This window comes from Podarcis bocagei (assembly GCF_964188305.1).
Source record: "Podarcis bocagei genome assembly, chromosome: 13".
Taxonomy (NCBI): domain Eukaryota; kingdom Metazoa; phylum Chordata; class Lepidosauria; order Squamata; family Lacertidae; genus Podarcis; species Podarcis bocagei.
This window is the reverse complement of record NC_138138.1, coordinates 52938855-52962988: the sequence shown is the minus strand read 5'-3', so window position 1 is coordinate 52962988 and position 24134 is coordinate 52938855. Positions and strand designations below refer to the sequence as shown.

General features: G+C 46.3%; 1 protein-coding gene across 6 annotated transcripts in view; it reads left to right on the top strand.

The window, feature by feature from the left end:
• GUCY2D (guanylate cyclase 2D, retinal) overlaps nucleotides 1-24134 on the top strand; it is a 46719-nt gene that overhangs the window by 3640 nt on the left and 18945 nt on the right. For 2 of the 6 annotated variants that reach the window (XM_081167746.1, XM_081167745.1), the window contains exons 2-8: nucleotides 10567-11474; nucleotides 15578-15879; nucleotides 17473-17827; nucleotides 18923-19007; nucleotides 19149-19245; nucleotides 19619-19711; nucleotides 22518-22601. In XM_081167746.1, coding sequence (XP_081023872.1) covers nucleotides 10757-11474; nucleotides 15578-15879; nucleotides 17473-17827; nucleotides 18923-19007; nucleotides 19149-19245; nucleotides 19619-19711; nucleotides 22518-22601 — 1734 coding nt within the window. In that variant the 5' untranslated portion in view covers nucleotides 10567-10756. The other 4 variants (XM_081167749.1, XM_081167747.1, XM_081167748.1 and 1 more) reach the window with 4 other exon arrangements.

Below are 24134 nucleotides of genomic sequence, written 5' to 3'. Positions count from 1 at the left end.
CTACCCAAAGCAGCCCATGGAGGCAAACACATCATCAGTTTAGTTGTGCCATTTAATTAGTGCCATTGCCTTCCGTTAAGAGTTTGGGTGTAATCCTTGACGCCTCCCTTTCCATGGAGGCGCAAGTCACAGCAACAGCCAAGGCGACATTTTTCCACCTTCGTCGCATCAAGCAGTTGGTCCCTTACCTTTCCCGCCCCAACCTGGCCACAGTGATCCATGCGACAGTCATCTCCAGGCTTGACTACTGTAATTCGCTCTACGCGGAGCTGCCCTTGAAGCTCTCCCAGAAATTCCAGTGGGTGCAGAATGCTGCAGCGAGGCTCCTCACGGGGTCTCTGCCATGGGAGCATATTCATCCAGTGCTTTTCAAGCTGCACTGGCTCGCGGTGGAGTACAGGGTCAGATTTAAGGTGCTGCTTTTGACCTTTAAAGCCCTTCACGGCCTAGGACCCTCGTACCTATGGGACCGCCTCTCCCGGTATGCCCTACGGAGGATCTTAAGGTCCATAAATGGCAACACCCTAGAGGTCCCGGGCCCTAAGGAAGTCAGATTAGCCTCAACCAGGGCCAGGGCCTTCTCAGTGATGGCTCCAACCTGGTGGAACGCTCTGTCTCTTGAGACCAGGGCCCTTCAGGATTTAACTTTGTTCCGCAGGGCCTGTAAGACAGAGTTGTTCCGCCTGGCCTTTGAATTGGAGCCAATTTGATTCCCTCCCCCCTTTTTTTCTTTTCCTTCTCCTGCAATGAGGCTTCATTTTAATATTTTAATGTTCCATTATTTTAATGTTGTATTTTATTTTTGTTTTTAAGTTGTAATCACTCATCTTGTTTTTATTATTGCTTGTAAGCCGCTCTGAGCCTGGCCTTGGCTGGGGAGGGCGGGGTATAAATAAAAAATTATTATTATTATTATTATTATTATCAGAAAAACAAAATAATTAAAAACATTCTGACAACAATCAAATCCTCTCGGCCACTGATTTCAGCATTGCCATATCTCAGGCGTCAAATGCCTGAGGAAACAGGTGTTTTTAGATTTCTCCTGAAAGTCAATAATGAGGGAGATGGGCACACCTCACCAGGGAGGGCATTCTGCAAGCAGGGAACCCCCACCAAGAAGGCTCTGTCGTGTGCCAGTGCAGTCAGGGCAACCCCCAGTGGGGGCACCACAAACAAGGCATCACCTCCTGATCACAGGGTCCAGGATGGTTAATATCCTGGCATGTGCCAGAGAATTGCATTAGAAAACAATCATGGCTAGATTTGGATTTGACCTCCCTTTGCCCCTTTCAGATAACTTCTATTTAAAAAGTACTTTCTAAACATGTTTTTAATACTGTGTTTTAAATAGAACCTACCCTGGGACCTTAGGGGAAGGGCGGGTTAACAACAACAACAACAACAACAACAACAACAACATAATAGGAAAAGCCAAGTAGCACTATACTATCTGATAAATATCTGTACACTACATATGATAGACATCACCCCCCCAAAAAAAAATTGCATATGTGTGTAGCTAGTTGTTCATTCTTGTTAGAAATTGGGGGGTGTTGTGTAGTTCTGTAGGGCACCCCTCCATTCTGCCTTTTGAAGATTAAATAAAAGGGTATGAACTCCTAGACTCTTCTGGATAGTGTGCTTAGGAGAAGTGGAACTTCTTGTTCTTGTTGCAATGATGTCATAGGTACCATCCCATAGCTACCCACAAAATTGGTGCAACAAACATCCACCCCACATGTATTATCACAATAGGTGCTGTCTGTCTGTCTGTCTGTCTGTCTCTCTCTCTCTCTCTCTCTGTGTGTGTGTGTGTGTGAGAGAGAGAGAGAGAGAGAGAGAGAGAGAGAGAGAGAGAAAGAGAAAGAGAGATTTCTCATCTACAAAGGGTCTTGGAGAAAGTAGGAAAGTTGATTTCTCATCTTGTAATACATCCTTTGACTTTAAACACTATGCTACATATGCATTTTGAATATTAAGGCCCATAACAAAAAGATTATGTGAAAACAGTCCCATCTCCAGTGGTGGCTCAGAAGATCTCCCTCTAGGGCAAAGACATTTCACAATGTCTTGGGACAATTTATGGCCAAGCTGCCCACTGTATGTCCACCCTACTTAATTTTCTCCACATGTATTGTGTACCTGAGTGCACAACCTCTTGGAGGAGTTACAGGGCAGCCGGTGGTGGAAAGATCTGCCGGCCATTTTCCTCTCTCCTACCACCTGTTTGGTGCAACTTCATGCAAGATTTTCTCCAGAGCTTTGGTCATTTCCCCATGGAGAAGGCATATGGGGCTTGCATGCATGGAGTGATTCTCATTCAGTTGCCCAAGTCTGCTTCCCACAAGCACAGCAGTCTTCAGCATTTTCAGTCCTTGGACCCACACTTGCTTTTGAGGACCTATTTCTCCATTTTCACCATATATTTGTATGGTGGTAGTACTGCTGTTGTCACCCACCTCAGATTAGACCGCCACCCACCAGTTGAAGACCAGTGTACTAGCCTCCTTAGCTCTCCTTTGCTGTATAATAATATAATAATAATAATTTATTATTTATATGCCTCCCATCTGGCTGGGCTTCCCCAGCCACTCTGGGCGGCTTCCAACAAAATATTAAAATACCGTAATGCATCAAATATTAAAAGCTTCCCTAAACTTTTAATCTGTTGTCTCTTGCCATTCCTTGGTAAACATAAAGCTTTTAGAAACTGCCCCATGTCCACCCCTCACATCACAGTATTCTCCTTTCCCTCCCGAAGACACCATTTTTGGAGAGTGAAATTTAGCCCCGGGGTCTACTGATGGAGGTCCCAAATAGGAAATGCTAAACAGAGTCTTTAGTGAAGCTATGGAGAACATGTGTGGCCTTGGAGGGCCAAGGAACGATTGCATCATGCACTCAGGGGTTAGTAAAATACTTATAGTCATCCATCAGGACACATGCGATGGCTTTTAGTAGGGTTGTCAAATGTCTGGGATTTAACCGGCGGAAATCAGCAAAATGTCGGTCTGTTTTTCCTAGAAAAAGCTCAGCAACTTTTTGGCAACTCTACTTTTAGCCAGTCAAAAGCTTTCGGCAAACTTGAGCTTACATATGGATTGCAGATATATAGCAGCCCAGAGGCCAACTGCATTACTTCATAAATTTAGGGATAGTGCACGTGTGGGAAATTTTCCATTCTTGTTCCTGTCCACTCACAATATTCTTAGTCCGTTTCTTTGCGGTTTAAGGTGTTTCCTGTTGTCTGTTTCCAGGCGCTAGACCTTAAGCAATGTATATATCTTAAGTATAGTGGTACCTCAGGTTAAGTACGTAATTCGTTCCGAAGGTCCATTCTTAACCTGAAACTGTTCTTAACCTGAAGCACCACTTTAGCTAATGGGGCCTCCTGCTGCCACCACACGATTTCTGTTCTCATCCTGGAGCAAAGTTCTTAACCTGAAGCACTATTTCTGGGTTAGCGGAGTCTGTAACCTGAAGCGTATGTAACCTGAGGTACCACTGTATACCAAAGGCAGACCCTTAGTTACCAACTTCATTTCTGCCAACCAGTTACAAAACACTCCATTGCTTAAGCAAGCCGAGTGCGATTCAAGGCCTGAAAAATAGATCCTAATAAAGCCACAGACTGCAATTGAATAATCTAGTAATGAAATTTCCCCCTTCATTTGTTCATCCACTCGACGCCTCTCAGTCAAATGTGTGATCTGTCTCCCGGGGCAAGTGTTATGGTCTGAGTTGACAGCAGGTGATATATCTGTGGTGATTTAAGGTGCGGCGGCTGAGTCATACAGGCAAACCGTCATTTGGCACTGCTTTCCAAGAGATGCATGTGTGGACTGGCTTGTGCATGAAACATGCCTTTCCCCCATAGGTCATGCCAGAGCTTCCACCTTTAACCTGCCAAGTTAAGGGACTTCCAGTAATTTGCCGCATCAGTAGAGCATAACCGGCGGACCCCCGAGGGGTTTATTGTAAGCACAGGATAATAATATCTAATCTACTCTGTTCTCATTTTCCTATGCGCTGCAGATGGAATTAGAAAACGTAGCCCTAATAATCTACACATGCACGAACTTCAGTTTTCAAGCTGATGTGGCACTATGTGGCACTATTGTTATTCACGTTTTATACTTTATTTTATGCTGCTTTTTGTTGCATCAATTAAGTGCTTTAAATTTGTTGTTAGCCGCCCTAAACCCGGTTTTCTGAACAGGGAAGGGCAGGGTATAAATAAAAAATTATTATTATTTATTATTATGCAGTTTGGATTTGGGTTTTTTTTTTGTCTTTAGGGCTGCCAGCTGATCTAAAGATACTTTAATTGGCTCAATTAATTAATTTGCATTTGAGGAAACAACCGTTTTGAAACAAGACCCCGTGCTTCCTTTGTTTTTTAAGGTGTTGCATCTTACAGGACCTATTTCCTCATGTGTGTGAGAGAAGGCGGAAGGCCTCTATCCTCCTCTAAGATGGCAGTGGCAGCTTTTACAAGTGCTTATATTAAAAAACACACACACCCCACTACAGATTGAGATTGAATCCTGACAAGACAGAAGTACTGTTTTTGGGGGACAGGAGGCGGGCAAGTGTGGAGGATTCCCTGGTCCTGAATGGGGTAACTGTGCCCCTGAAGGACCAGGTGCGCAGCCTGGGAGTCATTTTGGACTCACAGCTGTCCATGGAGGCACAGGTCAAATCTGTGTCCAGGGCAGCTGTTTACCAGCTCCATCTGGTACGTAGGCTGAGACCCTATCTGCCTGCGGACTGTCTCGCCAGAGTGGCGCATGCTCTGGTTATCTCCCGCTTGGACTACTGCAATGCGCTCTACGTGGGGCTACCTTTGAAGGTGACCCGGAAACTACAACTAATCCAGAATGCAGCAGCCAGACTGGTGACTGGGAGCGGCCGCTGAGACCATATAACACCGGACTTGAAAGACCTACATTGGCTCCCAGTACGTTTCCGAGCACAATTCAAAGTGTTGGTGCTGACCTTGAAAGCCTTAAACGGCCTCGGTCCAGTATATCTGAAGGAGTGTCTCCACCCCCATCGTTCTGCCCGGACACTGAGGTCCAGCTCCGAGGGCCTTCTGGCAGTTCCCTCGCTTGGAGAAGCCAAGTTACAGGGAACCAGGCAGAGGGCCTTCTCGGTGGTGGCACCCGTCCTGTGGAACGCCCTCCCACCAGATGTCAAAGAGAAAAACAACTACCAGACTTTTAGAAGACATCTGAAGGCAGCCCTGTTTAGGGAAGCTTTTAATGATTGATGTATCACAGTATTTTAATATTCTTTTGGAAGCTGCCCAGAGTGGCTGGGGAAACCCAGCCAGATGGGCGGGGTATAAATAATAAATTATTATTATTATTATTATTATTATTATTATTATTATTATTATTAATTTTAAAACTTGCTGGCCAGTTAACTGGGCCACTTGGGCTTATCAGAGGTCGACGCTGCCTTTGCTCCCTGACCAACGACTGCTGGCAGCGAAGCCATCATGGCCAGTGCGGGGGACAGGACTGACCCCCGGAAGCAGGACCCCCATCTGTGGTGCTGTGCCCCTACTTCTCCTGCTGCGGCTTCTGGCAAGATCTCTTAGGAATCTTAAGAGATCTTGCCAGGAGAAGCTGCCGCCATGACCCTTGGAGCGGGAGCAGGGGTGCCGCCCCATGTGATTCTGCCGCCTGAGGCAGCCGCTTCAGGCTGCCTCATGAGCAGGCCGGCCCTGACTGGAACTTTTCTAGTCACTCAAAATCTCCCCAGTTGGTTTAAATATGACTAATTTATCCATTGCGGTTTGTGTTTCGAAACTGTGCTGGACGTCGTCCCTGTTCCTCTGGCCACCATTTTCCCGTCAACACAAATGCAATTCTCCCTTGTAAAGGAGAGGAAGGATCCTCTTCTCTACAGACAGCGGGGCTAACTTACCAGGTTAATGTGCTAGCTTAATGGGATAAATGGACTGACAAACCCGGGACCTGGGGGAAGGGACGTTGGATGAAGACTTTTATCTTTTGTTATTAGGACCATTTTATATAATTGATGAATATTAGAAGGATGCACGAAATGAAATTGCTTGGCTCTGGTATAAAAGTTTAAGGGATTAGGAAAGAATAGAACGGTTAAGAGAAGTTATCAAAAATAAGATTTAGGTTAAGGTTTTTTATAAGACAATGAGGAGAATAGAGTAAGGTAATGTAATGAAAGATTAGAAGAGGGTAAAAACTTGATGGTAAGGATTTGCTGAACTAACAAACTGAACTGGAATACAAAACAGGGAGGGATGAGGAGGTCTGGGGAAATAAGTGTATGAAGATATGTTATGAAAATTAATGTGTTTTTAATTGTTTTTATTTTCTATGTTTTTTCTTTTTTCTTTTTTCATTTGTTTTGTTATAATTTGGAAACTTTAATAAAATATCTTTTAAAAAAAAGACAATGGGCCTGACTTATAAGAGGTGATTTAAATAGTTTCAGGTTTCTACTATAAGAAGCCTTATTTCTCCTATTCTTTTCAGGACATCACTTTGTATACAACGGCAGGTGTAATGTGCCAGGAGAATGAGAAGGGGACTTTTATGAAACAGGAGAGAGAGTGGCATGCCAGTTTTTTTTGGGTTGTTTTTTTACACTATCCCTGCTCCAAAGCTGTGTAAAAATTGGTTTTCTCCTTGCCGTTGAAGGTCCAGCAAAGCCCTTGTTAGCAGCTTTAGTCAGGGAGCCTGTGGGCGACGCTCCTTTGAGAGCGCGAAGGAATTAAAACAGGTCTCCTTGTCAAAATTATCTCCTCAGTGTTTGTTTTTGTTTAATGAAAAAAACAAAATGAATGTTTATTATGCGTTGGAATTATATGTGCAAAATTTGTGGAAAATTATATATATATATATATATATATATATATATATATATATATATATATATATATATATATATATATATTTTGGGGGGGAATCTCCTCAGAACATGGAGGCCGGGCCTTAAAGCACCTGCTTCCTGATTGGTCCTTGGGCATGCCTGTCTCAGAAAGCCATGCATAATTCTGGGTTGTGAGTGAGTAACAGATAAAATAAAATAATTATGTTGTGCAAAAGCTACTGCACAGCAAATTGCATGAGTGATTCCAAAACTAAGCTAGCCAAAGCACATGCTACAGAAACAATAAAAATAACTGGTACGTAACTAATACATATATTCATATCTATGATTGTGGGTTCATTGGCCAGCATGACCCAAGTTTGTGTTTGTGTGGTGCTGGCGGTGACGCATTCTTCCCCTGAGCCAAATAGGATCAGTCAGGCCTGCACCCCCTTCTCATCGGATGAGTAAACCCCAAGGGGAAATGAATGAGGTGCATTTCCTGTGCAGGATAAAAAAGGTGGTTGGTTAGTTTTGTCCTATTGGCCCCATGAAGTTGTGGGCATCTTGACTCCATGGACTTGCGTGGTCCCCTTCGCATCCATCTAGGGATGATGAGCGTTCGTGTTGTCGTATTTGTTTTCTAAAGCAAGAGTTGCCAGAGCTCGTCCGTCTGGAAACTCTCTCTCTCTTTCTCTTTATGGGTAGGGGCTGCTATTTTCTGTCAGGGATGGAGGCATTCAGAGGCATACTGACTCCAGCAGCGGAGATAATAATAATAATAATAATAATAATAATAATAATAATAATAATAATAATAATAATAAAAAATAATACTCCACCCATCTGGCTGGGTTTCCCCAGCCACTCTGGGCCACTTCCAACAGAATATTAAAATACAATAGCCTTTTAAACATTAAAAGCTTCCCTAAACAGGGCTGCCTTCAGATGTCTTCTAAAAGTCTGGTAGTTGTTTTTCTCTTTGACATCTGCTGGGAGGGCGTTCCACAGGGCGGGCGCCACCACCGAGAAGGCCCTCTGCCTGGTTCCCTGTAACTTGGCTTCTCGCAGGGAGGGAACCGCCAGAAGGCCCTCGGTGCTGGACCTCAGTGTCCGCGCTGAACGAGGGGGGTGGAGATGCTCCTTCAGGTATACTGGGCCTTTGAGGCCATGTAGGGCTTTCAAGGTCAGCACCAACACTTTGAATTGTGCCCGGAAACGTACTGGGAGCCAATGTAGGTCTTTCAAGAACGGTGTTATATGGTCTCGGTGGCCGCTCCCAGTCCCCAGTCTAGCTGCCGCGTTCTGGATTAGTTGCAGTTTCTGGGTCACCTTCAAAGGTAGCCCCACGTAGAGCGCATTGCAGTAGTCCAAGCGGGAGATAACCAGAGCATGCACCACTCTGGTGAGACAGTCCGCGGGCAGGGAGGATACATCACAGTGGTCATTGCTAGTAGCCACCGATAGCCTTACCCTCCATGAAACAGTGTAGTTAACCCTTGTATCTATAAAAGATGCATCAAAGATGCAGATGTACAGGTGATGTTTGCCGTTGTGTTGCAGGGGGTGGGAAAGATTTACCCTCTGAAATGGTGTGTGTGAAAGAGAGAGTAGAGCAGGTATGGCTAGGCTTTGACCCTCCAGATGACTCCCCTCTGTCTCAGCTAGCATAACTAGTGGTCAGGGATTATGGTCGTTGCTGTCCGTCCAACCTATGGAGATAAGGGGCAGAAGAAGCAGGCAGCGTCTGGACAGTAAGGTGTAATTTTCACAGCCTATTTCAGGACCCGGATTTGAGACCAGAAAAGGCCTGACTGGGACCCACTCTTGCGTGGAAAACTCATCTGTATCAAAAGCAAATACGGGCATCTTCATTCAGTGGGATTCAGCCAGAGAAACATCCATGTGGTTTCTTCATAAGCAGCTGTGCCTTGCTGAATTTCACAACGTTCCACCGAATCGTAAATGTAGGTCACCAGCTTTGCACTCAGTTTTTAATAGAATCACAGGTGTGGAAAGGCAAGTCGCTTGACCTTTGTCAGATGAAAATAGGTAGACTTGTTGCATAATGCAAAAGCTCTTCCCAGTGGGATAAGGAGAATAGCATAGAAGCATATTTTTGTGGATGTCTTAAATATGTGCCCCTCCCACCAAATATTTTTGCAAGCTCACATTTTGAAAGATTAATTCCATTTTCATCTATGCAATCTTTAATATCATATCATGCCTGAAGATGACGAGTGAGACCTCGTCGAAACGTCGCCTAGACACCCCAACTCTTACACGGGAAGACACCCGAAGACACCAAAACCTACATATATATATATATATATATATATATATATATATATATATAGGCATTGGAGCTCTGTGAAATGTCCAGCATGTCTTATAATTAAGTCCTTGCCCCACCTCAAATTCTGGTATTTGGGATTTTGGAACTTGCTAATGTTGCTACACAGGGTTATCAGCTGGAGAAAGCTGGTTTCTAACCTGCCACACAGAAGCCATTTCATACCATAAATAAATTTAAAAATAGCATGGGCCACAGTGAGCGTAAATCTAGTACGTAGATTGGGGTGGGGGAATGCTATTCACCCAGAAAATTGTTATGTTTGGGAAAATGCAAAAATGAGCCAGTGTAAAAATTCCAATAAGTGTTAAAGGTGTGGCAAAGACAATATCCCCCCCCCCCCAATAAAACAGCTCTGTGTTCTTGACCACCAGTAACAAATATCATTATGCCTCTTGCTTTCAAATAACACATTGAATCAGACCTTACATGCCATCATTGTGTTAAAAGAAAACACAATCCATGCTTGTGGTTTCCCAGCTTTCCCTCACATTTCCAGCTTTTCTCAAAGGCTGTAGAATTAAGACCTGATAGCTCCTTCCCGCTCTATAACTTCACACACACAAACACACCTTGCAACATGATTCATAGTAAAGGGTAAAAGGAGTTGGTAGAGGTGACCTGCTGAGCACTTGTGGGCACGTGAGCGCCATCGCACCGATTCACACCTAATACGAAGAGGCAGCTGGGGCCAAAAGGCTAATCCTGTTTTAGTTCAGCTGCAAGATTAGGATTTGAGGGATGGGGCAGCTTCGTTGAGGTGCTGGAGCATGAGCAGAACAGTAATTTGGATAATACCGCCCCAGGCTGGTAGAATAGGGTGGACTTTGGCCAAAGCAGCTGGCTACCTCTCCTGTCATGACCTCTCTCTCTCTCTCTCTCTCTCTCTCTCTCTCTCTCTGAAGTGTGGTTATATCTGCCCTCCCGGTTACACTATGGGATTGTTTGCCTTGCCCAAAAGAAATGCGAAGCAAATTATATTTGTAAGCACCACAAGCCCTAAAAGCTGGGCGACAAATATGGCTCCGCAATAGTTAACCTGGAGTGGTGCTTTTTGTTCGTTTTACACCTGTGAAGATGGTGAGGTAGTTGCTACGGGCAACAAGCTGGCCTTTGGTAACAAGATGGCTGCCCCAAGTGGAGAGGTGTTTGGCTGCGTGCTGTTTACCCAACTTTCTGTGGGCTGCGTAACACTACCCAGTATTAAAAATTTTTTTTTAAAAAAGAAATGAGATTAAAAACATGTAAACCGGGTTGTTTGTGGCAATGCCCACTGATCCCCACAGCTATGCGCAGGGCTTCAATCATCCTTTCCCCAGCATAGTGTGATGTTTTTTTCTGTATTCCAGGGTGATTTCTCTTGACTGCGTGCGGTGAATCTTAACCAAGTTGATGGCGGCAAATGGATCCACTCCGACAAAAGACTTCTGGCCCTGGCCCCTGAGGGACTAAAGGATTTGTGAGCCGTGCCTTCTCCCTCTTCTTCCCCTCCCTTCCCCCTTCCCCCACCGCTGCGCCATTCCCGGGCTCTGCGACACCATGATCCTAGCCTGCCTTGGCTTCCACAGATTCCTGCTCCGCCTTTCCAACCACCCCAGGTGGGCCTGCTACAAGGGCCCCCGCCGACAAGCCCTCCTCTTCTGGCTCTTGTTCCTCTCTTTGCCCTGCCGCGTCCTGCCATCAACCTTCAAGGTGGGCGTGATGGGCCCTTGGACCTGCGACTCCATCTACGCCAGGGCCTACCCTGACGCAGCAGCCAAGCTGGCCGTTGCCCGCATCAACAAAGACCCTACTCTGAACCAGGGCTACTGGTTTGACTATGTCCTCCTCAACGAAGACTGCAAGTCGTCTCAGGCCATGGTTAGCTTTGTCAACTCGGAGCGCTATGCCTCTGGCTTCGTGGGCCCGGTCAACCCAGCCACCTGCGAGGCGGCTGGGCTGCTGGGCAGAGCTTGGAACAAGCCCGTCTTCTCCTGGTCTTGCCTGACTGATGATGCCGAGGTGGAACGTTTCGGCACCTTTTCCCGGCCGCTGCCCCAGGCCTCCGCCGTCCTCTACACCGTGCTCAAGTACTTCCGCTGGGCCCACGTTGCTGTGATCAGCTCCGGGCAGGACCTCTGGGTGGAAGTAGGGCAAGGCCTGGCGGAGTCGTTGCGCAACTTTGGCCTCCCTGTCACTGTCGTGACCACCATGGAGGACGAACCGAATGGGGCACGGGATGCCCTCCGCCGGGTACAGAGGGCCTATGATGTACGAGGTATGGCTGGGTTGGGGCCACATGTGTTTGCATGACTCTCAAAGGAAGAGGGTCTAATATTTGGGGGATAATCATTAGAAAACTTCTAGGTTCTGCTGAGGTTCATAGTGTGGATAAGGTCAGGTCACGTAGTCACTTTAAATGAGCAGCAACTGTTCTATGAGGTGCAATCACGCACGTATGACAGGTTTCTCCACCCTCCGGTCTGACCAGTACTTTTAAGAAGTAGCCTGATGGGACAGGAGATATGCAGGATTACGACCCAACAGCATTTGCCAAGAAAAGCTTCCAAGCTGTTGCCTCATGATAAATCGTGGTTCAACCCAGCTTCAGTGCACAATGGAGGTTAAGAAAGTATTGTTTATCAAGATGAAGTAAGAATGTGGCTTTAGTGCTTTCTGTCTCTGTATAAAAGCAGGTGAACCAGGACATTTGGGTTGAAAATACATACAGAACATTTTTGAAGGCGAAGATTGCACAACACCTACAGTACTTCCTTATCTCTGTCTAGTAGAGACTTCTAATGACCCCCAGGAACTTTCCAGATATAGTTTGTAACACCCTACGATTGCCCTCCATGAACTGGTCCACATTGGATAATGATGACGTACCCAACATCTGAGTTTGCCAGGTGTGGGTGTGTAGGCTGTATGTCGAGACCCTCTTAACCCCCAAATCCTGCATGTGTTAAAATATAAGCCAGGCTTGCATCCTGTGGAAATGATAGTCTGAGTGATGGTCCATTAAGCAAAGCAGCAAGCTGGAGAGAGAGAGTCTGAGCAATGTTTGATTTCTGTTTGAATCCAAGGCAGGGGCTGTGGGAGAAGCAAGGCTCTTTTGGGGTGTCAATGCTACGAACCCCTCCAGGATGGGCTCAGGGTATATATGTGTATAAATAAACCATATATCATAAATACACCACAGTTTCCGCTGTGCCTCGCTCCATGTTGGGCAGAAACTGGCGCACCTGTAACAATATACACATTTTGCAGGACCTTTCCCCAATACAATGCTTTCGTATGCTATCTTCACTGATATATGCACAGTTGACCCCAATGCAATGCACTGTTGTACACATTTATTGACTGGAGATTGGAATTTGGAGAAATGCAAATGTTGAAGGATGTCTCTTTGTTGCGTATTGTTTCGCAAAGGGTGAATTGTGTAAATTTGCCTTTAAATGTGAACTAGGGTTGCCATGGGTAGGTGGCGCTGTAGTCTAAACCACAGAGTCTAGGGCTTGCTGATTGGAAGGTTGGCGGTTCGAATCCCCGCGACGGGGTGAGGTCCCGTTGTTCGGTCCCTGCTCCTGCCAACCTAGCAGTTCGAAAGCATGTCAAAGTGCAAGTAGATAAATAGGTACCACTTCAGCGAGAAGGTAAATGGCGTTTCCGTGCGCTGCTCTGGTTCGCCAGAAGCGGCTTAGTCATGCTGGCCACATGACCCGGAAGCTGTACGCCGGCTCCCTCGGCCAGTAAAGCGAGATGAGCACCGCAACCCCAGAGTCGTCCGCGACTGGACGTAACGGTCAGGGGTCCCTTTACCTTTACCTTTAGGGTTGCCATACATCCAGAATCTCCAGATCTATCTATCTATCGATTGATTGATCGATCAATCTATGTATCATCTATCTCCAGAATACTGCTTTGCCCCCCCAAAAAAACCCCAGTCAACAATTTTACCCCCCAAAAGCTCAACGTTTCTGATCAGATTTTCACTGTTTGAAATATGGCAACCCTGTGTGAACTGAATCAAATTTCTCCCCATCCCTATTCCCGAGCAGCAACCCCACTGAAAATAACCCCCACATGCTGCTATTAGCCGAAGGAAAAAAAAGCTTCCCTTAGCCAGTGGTGCCATCAGGGCAGGATTTCAGGGCAGATGTCCAGGGCCCCACTTTGGAGGAATGGACAGGAGGGGCTATGTGCAAACCACCTAAAGAAGGGCGCTCCATAAGACCATTAAGTCCGGAGTCTAAAATTACCATATGGCACCTCTGCCATTAGTGCTACAGTTAAGTAGCAGCAATTAAGTAGCGTGGTGGTTGGCACACTATTTCCATCAGTATCATGGCTGGGGAGGGAAAGTGTTAACCTCCCTTCCTTTGCATTGTAGTCAAAACCAAATTGCACACCTAGTAAACATAAACTACGTTATTATTTTTTAAAATGTCTAAACCTCCCTTTATCCAAACTGATCCAATAGGCCGGCCCTCTCTAATGGTACCTGCCCCCTTAAAAAATCAGCCGCCTGAGAAGGAATGCCTCACTTTCCTAATGGTAAGACTGCTTGTGGTTCTAAAGCAACCTTTCCCAAACTTGGGTCTCTGGCTGTTTTTAGGACTACAATTCCCATCATCCCTGACCACTGGTCCTGCTAGCTAGCAATGATGGGAATTGTAGTCCCAAAGCAGTTGGAGCCCCAAGTTTGGGAAACACTGCTCTAAAGCAACCTTCCGCAACCTGGTGTCATCCTGATGTTTTGGACAACATCTCCCATGGCTGTACTGGCTGGGGCGGGTGATGGTTTGTAGCCCAAAACATCTGGAAGTCGAAGGCTGCTGTTGCTGTGCAGGGATGGTGGTCAGACATCACGGCTATGAAGAGTCCTGAAACTAGTAGGTATGTGAGGTGTAAGATACTTATTTCATAATTTTTATACACTACTTGGTTGTGTATAAAAACATACACACCTCAAAGCGCTTTACAAAAAGATAAAATCAAGAAAAACTTAGAATAGTTTTAAACATACAAAAAGTTAAAATACTAAAACATTAAAATTCACAGTATATCTTCCAGGATTTTTGGGAAATCAGCGTGCATTAAATGTATGCTATGGACGTGGCTTTAGCATATTAATATTATTATAAAGGTAAAGGGACCCCTGACCATTAGGTCCAGTTGTGACCGACTCCGGGGTTGCGGCGCTCATCTCGCTTTATTGGCCAAGGGAGCCGGCGTACAGCTTCCGTGTCATGTGGCCAGCATGACTAAGCCGCTTCTGGGGAACCAGAGCAGCGCACGGAAACGGCATTTACCTTCCCGCCGGAGCGGTACCTATTTATCTACTTGCACTTTGACGTGCTTTCAAACTGCTGGGTTGGCAGGAGCAGGGACCGAGCAACGGGAGCTCACCCCATCACGGGGATTCGAACCGCCGACCTTCTGATTGGCATGTCCTAGGCTCTGTGGTTTAACCCACAGCACCACCTGCGTCCCTTAATATTATTATAATTGTTCTTAAAATGGTCACTTCTTTTTGCAAAAAGGAACCCAAAGCAAAAATAAAAACTGCTCCAAAGCTATAGCAAAATAAAAGCTAAACGCATTCATATACATCAAAGGCAGTCTAACACATCCAACCGAAGGGACGTCGCAATATCTAAACCTTTCCAGCGTAAAGGGCCCCCAAACTGACAGAATGGAAACCTTCTTGCCTTTTGCCTAAAAATAGCCAGTGATGGTGCCAGGCTTCCCTTCCTGGGGAGGGCATTCCATAAATGGGGAGCTACCACAGAAAGGACCTGTTCTCATGTTGCCTCCCTCTGCATCTCCTCCAGAGAGGGCACATGGAGAGGGGATAAATGCAGGGTCTGGGTTGGCTCCTATTAGGAGAGGCAGTCCATTTTGCAGAAGGTCACTTTGCACATACACATCTCACTGCGGTCCCTTGGTGAGCTCTGGTTTTACACTGATTTTCCTCCTAATCCCTAACCCCTGGGTAGGCAAACTAAGGCCTGGGTGCTGGATCTGGCCCAATCGCCTTCTAAATCCGGCCTGCGGACAGTCCGGGAATCAGCTTGTTTTTCCATGAGTAGAATGTGTCCTTTTATTTAAAATGCATCTCTGAGTTATTTGTGGGGCCTGCCTGGTGTTTTTACATGAGTAGAATGTGTGCTTTTATTTAAAATACATCTCTGGGTTATTTGTGGGGCATAGGAATTTGTTCACCCCCCCCCCAAAAAAAAATAGTCCGGCCCCCCATAAGGTCTGAGGGACAGTGGACCGGCCCGCTGCTGAAAAAGTTTGCTGACCCTTGCCAGGCCTAACCCTTCCCACTGTCTACCCTGCCTGTTTCCTCCTCCTCGTTCCTTTCCTATCCAGTGATCGTCATGTGTATGCACTCTGCCCTGCTGGGTGGGGAGGAACAGCGCCTCCTGCTGGAGAAGGCCGAGGACCTGCGTATGACAGACGGGACCTACGTTTTCATCCCCTACGACGCCCTGACTTACAGCATGCCCTACCAGAAGGAGGCCTACCCTGTGCTGGATGACAGCCTCAAACTCCGCATGGCCTACGACGCGGTGCTCACCATCACCATCGACTCCCCGGAGCAGTCCTTCCGGCAGACTTTCAGGGAGGCTCAGGAGAAGAGGGAAATCCCTGGCCACCTGGATGCTGACAAGGTGCATCTGAGGAAAGAGGCAGTGGGGGGTGGTGGGCAGGTACAAAGGATGGCCCCAGCAGGGCCTCGGTCCAGTATACCTGAAGGAGCGTCTCCACCCCCATCGTTCTGCCCGGACACTGAGGTCCAGCTCCGAGGGCCTTCTGGCGGTTCCTTCCCTGTGAGAAGCCAAGTTACAGGGAACCAGGCAGAGGGCCTTCTCGGTAGTGGCACCTGCCTTGTGGAACGCCCTCCCACCAGATGTCAAAGAGAACTACCAGACTTTTAGAAGACATCTGAAGGCAGCCCTGTTGAGGGAAGCTTTTACTGTTTGATGCATTACTGTATTTTAATATTTTGCTGGAAGCCGCCCAGAGTGGCTGGGGAAGCCCAGCCAGATGGGCGGGGTATAAATAATAAATTATTGTTGTTATTATTATTACTGTTTGAGGTGCAGGAGAGGCTCAAATTTAGGAGGTACCCTATGCCGTCCAGAGCGCTGTGTGTTCACAACTGCATTCCTTTTTAGATCTGCCTGAATGAAGGGCGTTTTAGCACTGCTGAGGAATACTCTTCCAGCAGAGGTTTGGCAAGCCGCCTCACTTCTGACCTTCTGATGGCTCTTGGATACCTTTTTGTGTGCCTATTCTGCAGCAGGGCTGTTCATAAAAAACTTTTTTTAAAAAAATGCCTTCTCCTTACTGCACTAGGGATTATATAGCTATATCTGAACTTTCATGCATATCAGCTAATATCTTGACCCTGCTCCACTGAATTGAAATTTCAGCCTCCACGACATAGGAAAATGGCCAAGTAAACAGCTATTTTCGTGGAGGAGGTTCAAGATATTAACTGATATGCATGAAAATTCAGATATAGCTGTATAATCCCTAGTGTCCCTTTGGAGCAGGCATTTTTTTTTAAAAAAAGTTTTTTTTATGAACCACCCTATTCTGCAGTTTAAACTTTTAAGATGAGCCAGTCATTTTTACGATGATTCTGCATTGTTTTTAGAAGTATTTCACCCCCTTTCTAAATCTGGTTGCACACTGCCCTGATATTTGGCATGAGAGGGCAGTCTGTAATTGTAAGTAAGTAAGTAAGTAAGTAAGTAAGTAAGTAAGTAATAATGCAGCACAGAATTCAGCACCCACAAAACTATTTAGGGTCCCTCCAGACATCATTCTGTTGCCTGTCCATGCTGATTTGTGGTCATGAAGCCATTGGAGCAATCCTATACGATCCCACTTTCAGAACTGTTTGCACCTGCAAATGTTTTGGGGTGGTCATTCATACAACTACTTTTCTTACCAGTGCATATCCCGTAACTTCCTGCTGAAATCCCACAACTTTTTGTGCCCCCAATGTTCTGGTTTGTTTGTTTTTTTGTTCTGCTTTCGTTGCGCTATGGCTCTTCTGGACAGCAATAGTGTGGCAGCATTGCAGAGCAATGAACAGAGTAGGACAGCACAGAGGTGCCTTCACTCTTGTAAGGCGAGCAAAACAAATGAGGGGAATCAAGAAAACAGAAACAAATGTTATCCATTAGCACCATTTATTCAGGTTTGCAGAATTTGAGAACCTGGTCCTAACTCTTGCCTGCTTCTCTTTAAAGGCACACCCCCTGTTTGGTACTATCTTTAACTCCATCTACTTCCTGGCCAAGGCAGTGGAGAGGACTCGGAAGTCCGGCAAGTGGGTGATGGGCTCCACCATTGCGGAGCACGCCAAGGACTTTGAGCTGGAAGGCTTCAGCCAGCCAGTGTCAGCCGATGAATACGGAGATGCCGTGCTCCCCTATATCATATTGGACACAAATGGGAAGGGCAACCGCCTTTGGCCCACCTACAGTGTGAACGTCGCTGCTCGAACTCTGCGCTACGTTGGGCACACAATCCATTGGCCTCACAGTTCCAGTCCAGACACGGACTCCATCTGCTGGTTTGACTCGGTCACTATCTGCAGTGGGGGTGAGTGCTGAAGTGAGCTTCCTGGATGTGCAAGGATGGAGAGGGAGAGGAAGGATGGAGAGGAATTTGGTTTGCATTTAAAGGCCAACTTCCCTAATTCGCATTTCCCAAAACAATACGAGAACTGAGACTCGGCCCTCCTTTTTGAAATTTGCTCTTCCCTGAATTTCACGGTGCAGTCCTCCAGCCCAGTAATGTGTACAAAAATGCATATACTAGGGTAAAGTGTGCATATGTTACTGAAAATAACATACAAAATTTCATTATATTATGGAAAATCGCTTTGCAAAAATGTGTATATAAGGGGAAATTGCACACAAAGTTAATTTCTGTGGGTCTATTCTAAATTATATTTTGTTGAATACCATCTATTATTATATTGTAAAAACAGTGCGAAACAAATTTTACATGACTCCAGTTCTGGTCATGAAGGGAAGTTACCAATACTAATACTAAGCTGTGAAGGCCCAAGTGAAAAGAATTGAAAGCCTAAGATTGTAGGTGCCTGCCTTATTTTGAGAGGAAGCCAGCTCCATACTGAAGGCCCTGTTCTATCCTAGCCATCCATCCATCCATCCATCCATCCATCCATCCATCCATCCCACCAGCTTCAAATATACCATCCAGTTGATTGATCAACCAATCTCATATACGCTAGCTATGTGTCCTGCCAGCCCACCTCATATACTCCACTCGCAGACCCTCCAACTGGGACACACATCTTTTGGCGCCACATTCCTGCATGAATCACATGACCCATGTGAGATCGCAGCCCCCAAGGACGTGCTTTTTGGGGGGTGAGATCACGGCACCCACAATGGCGCTTTAGGAAGGTGAGAAAGGAGCTGTTGATTTTATAGGCTTTGGTGTCTTATGGTAAAGTCATGCAGGGAAGAGAAGACAAGGAAAGTCTGGGGAGAAGGCAAAAGGCATCTCTGTCAGGATTTGTAATACTACAGTGGGTGGGTGGAGACATTTTGCATGGAACTCCCCATATGTGACTAGGAGGAGATGTTGATGGAGCTGGAAATAGCCTCTCAAGCCTGTTTCCTGGAAGTGGTCCCCAGCGCTAACACTCTTCTCCTTCTCCTTCAGGGGTGAATGCTGGTTTTATCCTCCTCATATTCCTCCTGGCTATCTGCTTGATGGTGGGTGGAGCTGCCCTTGCTTTCCATCTCAGGTGAGTTACGCAAACACCCCGGTGACTAGGTCTACTGGACAGCTGACATTTTGGATTTCGGGACCTCCCCGTGCTGCGTGCTTTATCTTTACGAACGACCATTTTTTATTTCTGCTCTGCTCGTGTTGTTGATTCCCACAGGCGGCAGTTTCAGCATGCCCAGCTAATGAAGGGGCCCGACAAGATTGTCCTCACCATGGATGACTTGACCTTCATCCATACCCAGAACAGCAAGAAGGTGAGGAGTTTGTCTCTGTGGGAGGGACCATTGAGGAGACTAAGGGGAGGCTGGCAAGATGGAGCGCTGCTAAGTCAGAGAGGGATCAAAACAGGCAATGTGAGTAATAGTAATACTCAAGGTTTCTACGATGGTTGCTTCATGCAACTGAAATAAAGGACAGTGGACAGAAAGGACTGCTGTCTTTGGTTATGTAGGAACAGATTCTCGGCTTCAGACGTTGGATGGGTATGATGGTTGGGCCAGAACTGTTTGAGAACACAGATGGCTGCGGTATTGGCCAGGGGTCATTACTGTATGATAAATGTCCAAATTAAGAATAAGAAAGCTGTTCCTTAGTTCATGGTTCTCCTCCCCTCTTCATCCCCCTCAGAAAATGGACGACAGTCGAAAGAGTATGTCGGACATGAAAAGCCTCAAGAGTGTGGCGGCAAATGCAGAAAACAGCAACATGGCTGTGGTTGAGGTAAAAGCATGTCCCCTCCTTCACAGTTCCCAGTCCTGCACCCTCCCTCTTTCCCAGTTACTAGTGGGTGGGCCAGGAGAAGCCTCTGGTGCAAAGCCATTTCCTCAGGAGGCCCAGATGGTGTTCTTGCCAGCAGCCTTTCCTGGGGCAGTGCCAGCACTGATATCATCATTGCGGATGGGTGGAGGCTGGAAAGAATGCGCTAAAATCGGGTGGCGGGTTTTGATGGTGACACCAAGCCATCTCCTTTCCACTTATTCTAAACAGTTCTATTCCACAAACATCCTTTTTCATTGGGCTCAGTTTGTCGCACTGCTGAATCTCCCTTCACCTTTATATAACGGTGTGGTTTTTTTTAAATATATCCTCCCAGGGTCCTTGCCATTTTACATTTTCCAGCCATTGCCCACTTCCTGTCATGACGGGTGCCATTTTGAGAGGCTGAGGCTGCTTCCTGATTGGTTGCTTCCTGATTGGCTGCTTCCTTCCACGATCCAATCATTGCTCTTCCGTTGTACACTACAAGCGGAATTGCAACTGACTTTCCTCCAACACCTGGAATATTGTGCCTTTTCTTTGTGTACATCCCATTATGCCCTCTCCACACAGTAGGCGTGTCATTTGAAGCTCAGAACACACTCAGTATGACCCTTGTGGTGGGAGACATTTTATAACCCCCATCTGCCCCCCCAAAAAACTGCTCTTTTAATTAGTTCTGAAGGGCTTTTCTGGCTATAATTTTTAACTTAAATTATTGAACAATTACAGCTGACATGAAATTGATGTGCTTTGAAAATGTAACATGACTGTTGCTCTCAACTGCATTACTTCTTACGAGAAGTTTTACACTGTGCTGATATTTGTCAAAATGAAATACTTATTTTTAATATAGCATCATGGGGGGGGGTTGTAGCACTGTACTAGTCTTTTTATTTTAAGAAAAACATAGCTAGAAAAGCATTTTGGCACTAATTAAAAGATAGAGTTCAAAAGCAAACAAGGATTTAATAATGTTGCCCATTGCAAAAGGCTGAGGTATGGTAGGTTCACTTGCCTGATTAACGCCCATGACAAAACTCCACCTTTCTTTTTTAAGTCAGAAAAGTAGTGTGAAAAGTATGAATGCCTCTTTTGAAAGAAAGAAAAAAAGGAGGCCTTCCTGAGGTCACAGAAGAGACAAGAGAACCACGGGCAAAACCCAGGACGCCATAGGAAGCTGGCTATAGTGAGAAAGACGCCATTGCAGATAGAATCTGGACCTTTGCCCATGCAAAGCAGATGCTCCACCCCTCAGCTGCGGCATAGTGTGGATGCCCTGTAAAAAGAAAGTGAGCGAAGCACAGCAACCCCACATTCAGTGACTGGTGAGGGGCAGTTGGCTGCCACTGGTTCAGCAGTAGAGGGCTGGAGGGGCTTTCATGTTCAGGGAGCGTGCCAGGTCCATCCCTCTGTGAAGGGTGACCTCGCTGATTCCTGCAGCTCCCGCCACTGATCTCAGCGTGGCTCTGCTTGCCAGCACTGCTCCCTGCTCCCTGGAGACCTTGCTTGCTCCCCCGTCCCCCAATTCATCACCTTTTCCTGCACCGTATTGGTCAGGAAGTGATATGTGGCTGGGCACCCTCTCCTTCCCACCTCAGTACTCAACCACACTTATTGGGCTCATGATTGGGATGTTACAGAGGCTAGGGTTGCGACCCCTCTGGTCATGGCAGGGAGGCTGTTGCTAGGAAACCAGGAAGCCGTGGCAACAGGCCCTTCTCTAGAAGCAGTTGTTTCCCTGTTGGCCATAATCCAGCCCTGGGGTCTGTGGTGCTGTGCCCCAAATCCATGCTAATTCCTGTAAAGGTCATATTCACAGCATATGAACTAAAGCACTAGGATACCACTTTAAGCAGACATGGTTCTCCCACTGCAAAGAATTCTGGGAGATGCTGAGAGTTGTCCGGAGAATGCTTTTCCTCCCACAGAGTCATAGCTGTCAACGTTTCCCTTTTTTTTAAGGGAAATTCCCTTATTCCGAATAGGATTCCTCACAAGAAAAGGAAAATGTTGACAGCTCTGCACAGAGTTACCATTCCCAGAGTTCCCCAAGAAGAGGGGCTGATTGCTAAACCATTCTGGGAATGGTTAACAAACTACAACTCCCAGAATTCTTTGGGGGAGGCCATGACTGTTTCAAGTGGTACCACGGTGCTTTAAATACCTGGTGTGAATGTGGCTTAAGTGAACACAGCTGAGAGGCTATGCCTCCCCTCTCCCCACAATCTCTCTGGGGTGGTAGCACTGCCTTACACAAGGATCCTTAAGTCTCCTCTGACACCAGTGTATTTTTGTGCAAAATCTTTAATGAACCTTGTGAGCCTAGCCATGGCACCGTCACTATGTGCTCGCCACTGTAAGTGCCCCCATCTTCTCCAGCTCACTTCTGCCTCCCCCAGCCCCACAGCTCTACTCACCTGGTTCCCATCCTACAGTTTGCTGAGACGGTTCAGTGTTTAATCCCTAAAGAGGGGTTTGAATCCGCAGCATGTCTGTCTGAGAAGCCCATTGCTCCAATCTCCAGCATTGCTTGTTGGAGGGTGAGGCAGGTTGTCACAGAAATGTACTTAGCACATGCTCAGAGGCACCCTCGTAATTATGAACTCCCATTGATCAGGCCCAGCTGAGAGAGAGAGAGTTGAGGGAGCACCCTACCCCAGTTCATACACCTGTCCTTCTGGGTTTTGCCCTCCCTTTCTGCCCCCACCCCCTTCCACCCACCACCAGCATCATTTATTTTTGACCGCCTGCTTCCTGCTATCCTTAGGGCGAGGACAAGTCAAAATTCACCAGCCAAGTCCCCTTGCTCCTCCTTTTGTTTAACAGCCAAGGCGTAATAGCCGCGGTCCAGGTAAGTCCCGTTGGCAAAAGGCCCTTTTAAGTTGTGCCTTTTTGCCAGTCTGCTCTGCCTTTCAGTTTGGTTTTTACACCCTCCCCTCACCCCAAAAAGTTTGATGCTCTTTGTCTTTCACTTGACCTTTTCAGCTCTCGTGCATTTTGTTGTGTTAGGGTTTTTTTCCCTCCTCTCAAAAATGAGAGGAGGAAAAAAGTTGGCTATGGCACTTGTTACTTCATTCCTCACCCCACTTCTTACTTGCAGGCCATCCTTCCTCCTCTGGGGAGAAGGTATTGGCAAGGATTGAAATGGGAGGTAGAAAACAGGTTCAGATTGGTGGTTTGCTGTAAAAATATTTGTGTGTGTGTGTGTGTGATTATAGATGAAGTGCTTAATTTACAAATTAAGCCCAACTGTACATGCTTCCTCTGATCAGGTAACCTCTTCAGTCCAACTCCACGTAGCATCTTTCTCTGCTGTGGGCGGGGCCAAGACATCTTGGCACCTGATGTGAACCACAAAATGGTGCCCCCTCCCTCCCAAGGAAGAAGGGGTAGGTGAAGATTCACATCAGTAACAAGGGGCTAGACCCTTCAAGTGTCCCTGTTTTCCAGGGACAGTCCTGGATTTACAGAAGTCGCCCCAGTTTCTGATTTGATCCTAGAAAGACCCGCTTTTCCTTAGGATGTCCCTGTTATCATCAGAGAAATGTTGGAGGGTGTAGAGTTATGCAACCTTCAAGCCGAGGAGATAAGTAATTATACAACCTTTAGAAAGCATCTGAAGGCAGCCCTCTATAGGGAAGTTGTTTTAACCTGTGATGCTTTTTATATATGTTGGAAGCTGTCCAGAGTAGCTGGAGAAACCCAAGCAGATGGGTGGGGTACAAGTAATAAAATTATTCACATTATTATGAAATAGGATGTCCTTATTTCCACTGGAGAAATGTTGGAGGGTATGAGATCCACATCGGTATCTGCTGCCCCTGTGGATCCTGCCGCCTGAGGGGATCACTTCACCCCCTCATGGGTGGGCCGGCCTTTGCTGTGGAATACAGGCCCCAACCTACAACCCACGACCAGCATAGATGATTCCATTCTTAACAGTGCTGTCACACCCTTTAAAGCAATCTTAGCTAACTAATCAAATAAGTTGTAACCGACTGATTAAATCTGCACACACTTGCAAATGTGTGCAGATTTAATCAGTACGCTACAACTTACTTGATTAGTCTGCTATCCTTCATCTTACATATACTGGTCTCAACAGGCATGCTATTAAAAGAGGAATTCCCTCCAGGTGTAAATTGAAAGTTGTGTGTGGTAGGGAAGATACCACCTCTGCCATCTGCACTTCTTAAATTTATATTTTTATATTGAAACATTCAACCTATAAAAAGGAAGTGTTCCCTTAATCATAGCTGCCTTTTCACTTGATTAAACAATTTCATCTAAGATTAGTAAATGCAACTTAAATGTTGCCGCCCCAATTCTTACGGATATTTTCAGGGATGGAATATATTGCTTAATTTAAATTACTGGTGACTGC